This window comes from Pseudorca crassidens, chromosome 18 (genome assembly GCF_039906515.1).
Source record: "Pseudorca crassidens isolate mPseCra1 chromosome 18, mPseCra1.hap1, whole genome shotgun sequence".
Lineage (NCBI taxonomy): Eukaryota > Metazoa > Chordata > Mammalia > Artiodactyla > Delphinidae > Pseudorca > Pseudorca crassidens.
Window position 1 is genome coordinate 64623032 of NC_090313.1, and position 7928 is coordinate 64630959.

General features: G+C 50.9%; 1 protein-coding gene across 1 annotated transcript in view; it reads right to left on the reverse strand.

The window, feature by feature from the left end:
• ATP7B (ATPase copper transporting beta) overlaps nt 1-7700 on the reverse strand; it is a 40728-nt gene extending 33028 nt beyond the window's left edge. The window contains 2 exon segments of the mRNA XM_067713051.1: nt 612-869; nt 6516-7700. Coding sequence (XP_067569152.1) covers nt 612-869; nt 6516-7659 — 1402 coding nt within the window. The 5' untranslated portion in view covers nt 7660-7700.
• Nucleotides 7701-7928: the final 228 nt, after the last annotated feature.

A 7928-nucleotide genomic window follows, 5' to 3' on the forward strand; every position in this document is an offset into this window, starting at 1 on the left:
CCCACATGCCGCGGAGCGGCTGGGCCCGTGAGCCATGGCCGCTGAGCCTGCGCGTCCGGAGCCTGTGCTCCACAACGGGAGAGGCCACAACAGTGAGAGGCCCGCGTACCGGAAAAAAAAAAACAAAAAAACCAGATTGGCAATGTCGTTTAGAGGACAAAACTTTGGCATTTCCGCAACACGCTATGATTTACAATGACAACAGGACAGAATGCAGGCTATTTATGTGTTTGACCGTAAGAGGCTTTGGAAGGGAAAACCACAGACTACTACCAGGACAAGCTAGTTGGGGAGGCCACCCATGACAGTACCTTGACCTTTAAACCGGATTCCCCATGGCTAACTTACTCAGCAATCCATTTTATCTCAAACTAAGTACTTCTTAAAGAGCAGGACGCCAACTGCCCCAGAACATTAGACAAACATCTGTCCTGTCACACAATGAGCCGCTGCCAGGTGATCAGGGCTCCTGATCAATGCAGTCAGTGGAGATGCCCAAGGCCATCTCGTGCCAAGGGCACACCGCCCCACGCTGCTGACCGTGGCCTCCAGCAGTCTACACGCTACCATCCACAGCAGCATCCCAGCTCGGCGCGGTGGAGACCTCTTACCAGCTTCTTTCTGCAGGTTCCTCTCTATGTTGGACACACAGGATGCGCAGGTCATGCCTCTGACCTGTAGAAAGCACTTCTGCGGGGCCGCGGTTTCGGAGGCCCGAGGGGACTTGGACACGAGGCCGGGGTTGTGGTTTGTAGGGAGACCCCCGGGCTGGGGAGTCCCGTTCTGCACGGACACAGGTGCACCAGCCGCCGTGTGCCCCGTGGCGCTCCCAGCACTGTGGTTCCCAGCGTGGGTGCTGGAACAGTTTTCTAGGATAGAATGTCACAAATCATTCAAATTAGAAGAATGGATAATTTTTTTTCCGGAACAGGAGGCTCAAGCTTGACAATGTTCAGATGAAAGTTCCTGGAGAAGATAAAGGGGGGTTGGTGTTTCCATCACTGTCTCTCCCTCCCCACAACCAGACGGAGGCACTCGATTCCATACATAGGAAAACACGTCGATACTGCAAGGACAGAATGTTCCGGGTAGACGAATGCTCTAATGAGACAATGGCGGTAAAGCAGTGGTAAGAACGCACCGGGCACCCTGCTAAGCACACGTCTGGCCTCCTTTAACTGTTAACATAGCCCTGTGGCAAGTACTACTACCATCCCCACTTTACAAGTGCAGAAAAGAGTTACAAGAAATTAAATGCTTTGCCCCAAACCCCTCAGGTATGAAGCAGGGAATCGAGCTTCTACGCCTGGCCACAGCCTGGTTAACAGAGGTCCTCTCCCTCCCCGTGAGAATCAAAATGCCCCCAAACACCTCTATTGAGTCGCTGGCCCTTTTCTCGTCCTTTGTCTAGGTCCTACATACATTTTGGGCAGGAACCCTTTGTCAGCTGTACCCACTGCAAACACTGGCTCCCAGTCTGTGGTTTGCTTTCTCACCCTCATCTAACGGTATTTCTTTTGATAAAAGAAGTCCTTGACGTTAATGAAGCCCAACTTAGAGTCAACTACACCAACTTCAACGGTGAGTGCATCCTGTGCTCTATTAATAGATGTGTCCACCGCCACGCTGAAAATAGCCATGACATGCTCTCCTGGCACCTCTGTTATTTTAAATGAACCTCCACATTCAGGCCACCGATATACTTCAAATTAACTTCCGTGTAGGTCTGAGCTGATAGCCAAGGGTAATTTCTTTCCATTTGGACTTCCAGTAGTCCGGCTCCAATGATGAAAGTTCTCCTTTCCCCACCGAGTACCAGGGGTCAGGGAGCAGACATCTTTGGGGGCCATTACTCCACCCACCACGCATATATAGACCAATGTAACTAACCATCGACCAGATCAAGATACAGAAAATTTCATCACTCCAAAAAGTCACAGTTTTGTGATGACACAAAATACCTTGAAGAGTATGTAGGAAAAAATGACATCATTTGATGATGAACTCTCCTTACTTCAAAGTCCACAGCTGCAAAACATAGAAGCTCATTTTCTGGAAAGTGCTAAAACTACTTCCACTCACTTTAAGAGTGCAGTCGATGGACGAAGACCCTCCAGTGCTCTGGTCTTCCAGCCCTCCACCTTCTGGATGCAGAGACCATCACCTCACCCAGCACAGCTCTGCTCTCCTGGACTTTGTCCTTCTTCAAAATGACTCCACCCCTTGGATGTCAGCTCTTAACATTCTAGCTCCCACCCCCACCAGACCCTCCTGCACCTGTCCAGCCCCTCCCTCTTTTTCCAGTCCATCACCACCTCCTGGATTCACTTGCCTTTCTACCCAAATATTGTTGTCAGCAATTTCAGTAGTATTCGTTAGACCTCCAGCACTGAGGTCTAACTCAACTAAATTCTGGGCTTCTGGAGATTGCTAAAAAAAAGTTTAAATAAATTAACAAAAACCCAAATAAGCCTACGCTACTGGGTCCTTTATCAACCTATGCCAACACTACGGGTGGGCATATAAATTGATTTGACTTTCTGGAAATCTATTTGACAGTATTATCAAGAACGGTACCTCTAATTGCTTGGCACTTAGTAGGGGCACAATAAATATTTGTGATGGAATGAAGTAATGCTGATACCCTGTGACCCAGCAATTATGCCTTCAGATATTTATCACAAGGAAATAATTAAGGACGTGCACAAAGGAGAAACAAATCACGTAGTCTGAAGACTGTCTTCACGGACAATTGTATTTACAGTCACAACAATCCTATCAGTATTATTTACAATGACATCCACACAAAATAGATGGGAAAAATAAAGAGGAAACGAAGTTATGGTACACCCATATGCTGGGAGGCCATGCGGCCGCTGAACATGGTACTGCAGACACACGGATGGACCCGTAAGTTATGTTTATGATAAGTCACAGGGCGAAAAAGAGATTACAAAACTATGTATGATACAAACCTATATATTTCTATATAAAAATGATATAGGCCCTGGGAAAAGTCCGGATGAGCAGCTATGAAATGAAGAACACTGTGTGCATTTTCAGGGAGAGCATTCCAGACACAGGGGACAGCAAGTACAAACCCTGAGGTGAGAACAAGCCTGGTAAGAGGAACTGAGTCAGGGCTAGAAAGGTGGTGGGTGAGGGAGCGGCTTAGGGACCACCATGAGGACTCTTCCACTCACAATACAAGACGGGATGGGCCAGGAGGGTCAGCAGCGCGACAGGATCGCTGTGAAAGCTGGTTGGGGACCGGGCTGGAAGGCAGGAAGCAGGGAGACCAGTTTGGACCCCCTTCCAGGATCCAGGAGCAGAGGACGGTAGCCTGCACCAGGGTGCTGGCCTGTCTCTCCGCCTGGCATGCAGTCCTGCCCTTTCCTGCCTGTTCAGATCCTATCCATTCTTAAATCCTATCCACGCCCAACTCCATGGTCACCCCTACATCATGTCCTTGGGAGCCCCACAAGCGGGATTCTTCTGAATCCCAAAAGCACCTGACCTACACCTTCCTTGTTACAACATTTATTCTAACCTGCCTTGGATGATACAAGGGGCCTCTGTGACCTGCTTCCCCGGGAGAGTGTGAACCGCTGTGGGCGGGTGCTGGACTGCCGCTGAGCACTTCACGGCAGCTGGCACAGGACCCGGGCCCCAGAAGACCCCCAGCACGTGCAGGGGTGAGGGAACCGTGCCCTGAAAGTGACATCACTCACTTATGAGGGTGAGAGGAACATGCTATACGTAACAGGTGAATTTTCCTCACTTTGTATTCATGTATCCCATCCATCCATCCATCCATCCATTCAAAAACTACTTACCATGCAAACAAGTGAAGAAATAACAGCTGCCTTCTACAACCTGGTCTAAATGTATTTTAGCTGTCAAGTAAGGGACTGAAACTCAATGCCTGTCTCTTGCCCGTATGCTCTCAGACCCTTTCCCTCCCTCCTTCCCCCTGCTCCACTACCAAGGGGCTGACCCCTGCAAACCACTTTTCCCAGGCTCCCTTGTCAACTGGTTTCTGATTAAATTTGGCACATGGAGGTAACAAACAGGAAGCAACAGGACAGAAAGGAGGAGGACCCAAGTGTTTGCCATCTCTCCACCGGGGCCCCAGCTCCTGCCATAGCCTTGCCCTTGGCCAGTTCCCACCAGGCAAGCTCAGCCCCTGGGCTCGTGTAAACTAAACACCTGCCTTCCCTCAGACCCTCCCATCTGTGGGTGGTTTTCCTGTTTTTTTAATTTCCTGTTTTCCCTCCCAGTTCCTGTTTGGTTTTTCAGCTCTGTAATCTCTCTCAAGAGTTCCCTCCATCGGCTGACCTGAGACCCTGCCTGTCCCAGCCCGTTATTTCCTTTCTCCTTCGTTTCCTTCACAAACACCTACTGTGTGCTGGGTGCTGCGGAGTCAAAGGAGAAACAAATCACATGGTTTGAAGACAGTCCTCAAGGAGCCCCTGGTCAATCCAGAATGGCCGACCAAATACAAATAATGCCTTTTTCGCATTTAAGTGGCTATAAAAGACAGTCACCAGCACACTTATGGTTTATCCTAAATTAAGACTGCCAGGTAAAATACAGGACATCCAGGTAAAATTGAATTTCAGATAAACAGTAATTTTTTAGTATGTCTCAAATACTGCACAGGACATACTAATGTTAAAACGTTACTCATTGTTTATCTGAAATTAAAACTTAACTAGGTATCCTGTATTTTTTTTTTTTTTTGCAGTACGCGGGCCTCTCACTGTTGTGGCCTCTCCTGTTGCGGAGCACAGGCTCCAGACGCGCAGGCTCAGCGGCCATGGCTCACGGGCCCAGCCGCTCCGCGGCATGTGGGATCTTCCCGGACCGGGGCACGAACCTGTGTCCCCTGCATCGGCAGGCGGACTCTCAACCACTGCGCCACCAGGGAAGCCCGTCCTGTATTTTTATTTGCTAAATCTGGTTGCCTAAATACCTCTTGGGCTAAACATAATTCTCATAATTCTGGCTAATAAAAATCCCTGTTTTCTCTCCAGGTTTACGTAGTCAAGTTCAATTATTCTGCATTATACAGTTCAATGCAAATTTCTTTTTACTGCTGATAACTTGATTCCACTGTTTTAAGACTTTAAACCTCATACAAATATAGCAGATGGCGACTACATACTACATGTCTTAGCTTCTGAGTACAGGATTTACTGTTCCAGTTTCCTTACTGATTTTTGTTTAAAAAAACAAAACAAAACAAATCTCCTTCCTGAAACTTGGTACAAAGACAAAGCCCAGAATGGGGCCCAGTCGCTCCACATGACTCACCCGCTCCCCTTGGGGGTGGGTGGTGCAGGGGCCTAGGAAGGGCTCCTCGGGGTGGGGGGAGTGAGTGGGAGTCAGCCATGAGGGGCAGGACAGGGGGCCCGGCCGTGTTTCTGCCACCTCCCATGGCTCACTGGCTCACTCCCACCCCCCCCCAGAGGGAGCCCTCCCTAGAAGCCCCCCTTCCCCCTCACAGGGCTGACACCTGCTGCCCCACGTGGTTTCCCCCTCCCTGCTACCACATAAGTTCTTGGGGTGGGGGTGGGGGAAGGTACCTCGCTGCTCAGCAGCCCACAGCTCACACAGACCTGGTGAGGGGCAGAAAAACGAAGGACGCTAAGACAACTTGCTGGGCTCCCGAGTGAAGGCAATGGAGGGGAAAACAGGCAAGTGAGTGGCTGGCGGGTCAATGGGAGGGGGCCTGGGGACAGCCACCACCCTGGAAACTGTCTAGTGGCGTGGCATCAAGGTATGTGGGCACCTTGCTTTGGGAAGGCTGTCACACACACCCCCCCACTTCTCACAGCCATGGTCGGGGGTGGGTGGGAAGGGAAACCATCATCATATCCTTCCCTTCTTTCCCACTATCAACAGAATGGGCTCCAAGTGGTGAAACCAGGGTCCTGTTGTCTTTATTATTCTGTTTTGTTTAGCAGAGAAATCTCAGAGCAAATGATGATGTTTCCTTTGGAGAGAGAAGGGCCAGGTGTTCCCAAAGTACTCTTTTCAAAAAGAACACAGGGGCTTCCCTGGTGGCGCAGTGGTTAAGAATCCGCCTGCCAATACAGGGGACACGGGTTGTAGCTCTGGTCCGGGAAGATCCCACATGCCACGGAGCAACTAAGCCCGTGCGCCACAACTACTAAGCCTGCGGTCTAGAGCCCGTGCACCACAACTAGTGAAGCCCGCTCGCCACAACTACTGAGCCCACACGCTGCAACTCCTGAAGCCCTCGCACTCTAGGGCCCGTGTGTTGCAACTACTGAGCCCACGTGCTGCAACTACTGAAGCCCATGCTCCCAGAGCCTGTGCACTGCAACAAAGAGTAGCCCCCGCTCGCCGCAACTAGAGAAAGCCTGTGAGCAGCAACGAAGACCCAACACAGCCAAAAATAATAATTAAAAAAAAAAAAAGAACACAGAATCAGTGTTCTCTTCAGAAAAGAAGCTAAAAATCCAAGGAACTTAGCATCAACCACGTACCAGCCAGGACGGAGGCCTCGAATCCCATGTCCTCCACCGCAGCTCGGAGTTCTGCTGGGTGAGTTAGAGATGGATCGTAGAGAACCGTTCCTGTCCCTTCAGCCAAAGACACTGAGATACGCTGCACTCCCTCCCTCTGGGAAACCAGGCCCTCGATGGACTGGACGCAGGACTCACAGGTCATGCCAGCGATGGCCAGCACTGCAGCACAGCGCACGCCGGGCGCCTGGGGGCTCCTGGTGTCTGTCCCACTCCCTTCCGCTCCATCGGGTAGAGAGACTTTAAAGTTCCCGGGTGGCAGAGCCTCAATGGCCCTCTGCAGGGTCCCTGGGGAGATGCGGGAAGGGTCGTACTGGACTTGGGCAGTCCCGTTCTCCAGGGACACTTGGATACTCTGAACCCCTGGCTGCTGGCCAATATTTTCTTCGATGTTCAGGACACAAGACTTACAGTGCATTCCATCCACTCTCAGATACAGGGGCACCCCCTGGCTCCCCGAGGTCTCTGAGTTATTGCCATTCTGGTTAATGGAAGCCTGAGGGGCCTTTGGGTGGCTGCGCTGGAGCTGCCTGATGTCAATAGGTCCCAGGCTCACGGGGGCCACCTTGTTCTTGATGACGGCTTCAAACCCCATGTCGTTCACGTGGTCCCTGAGGTCTTGGGGTTGGATGAGGTAAGGCTGGTAAGTGATGACTGCCTCCTGGTTGCTGAGCGAGACGCGAACCCTCATGACGCCCTGCAGTTTCCCGATCTTACCTTCTATGGAGCTGACGCAGGACTGGCAGGTCATGCCCTCCACCCGAAGCTTGACCACAGCCTCCAGGGCGGGCGAGAACCTGGATGGCCGGGAGGCAGCCTTTCCCTCCGCCACAGTGGCCTGGAAGCCCATGTCCTCAATCTGACAGCAAACCTGAGGCAGGCTCAGGACTGAGGGCATGTACCTCACCATGGCGCTGCCCTGCTCCAGGGAAACCTTAACGCTCACGATACCTTTCAGACTAGACACCCTGCCCTCGATGGACTTCACACACGACTGGCAGGTCATGCCCACGATGCTGATGGTGCCGGTGGCCGTCTGAGAAGGGTGCACGCCATCCAGGCCGTCCTCGTAGCCATTGTTGTCAAAGGCAAAACTCTGCTTCATCGTTGGCTCCCAGGTTCGAGCAGGCCAGGAAATCTTAGGCAGGATCTAAAAGGAAGAGAAAGAACATTTTTTATCCTTAAAACTAAACATTTTCTAAAATCTCCCAGCTTGTGTGGCACCGAGAAAATGGAAAACAATACCACTGGTGTCCAAACATCCCAAGAGTACGAGAACATTAAAAAAGGGGAGGAAATCTATAAAGACATTACTTATCATATGAAAGGGTTCAGAGGGGTTCCTTCTAGCTCTGACTTTCTGTGATTCTGAAC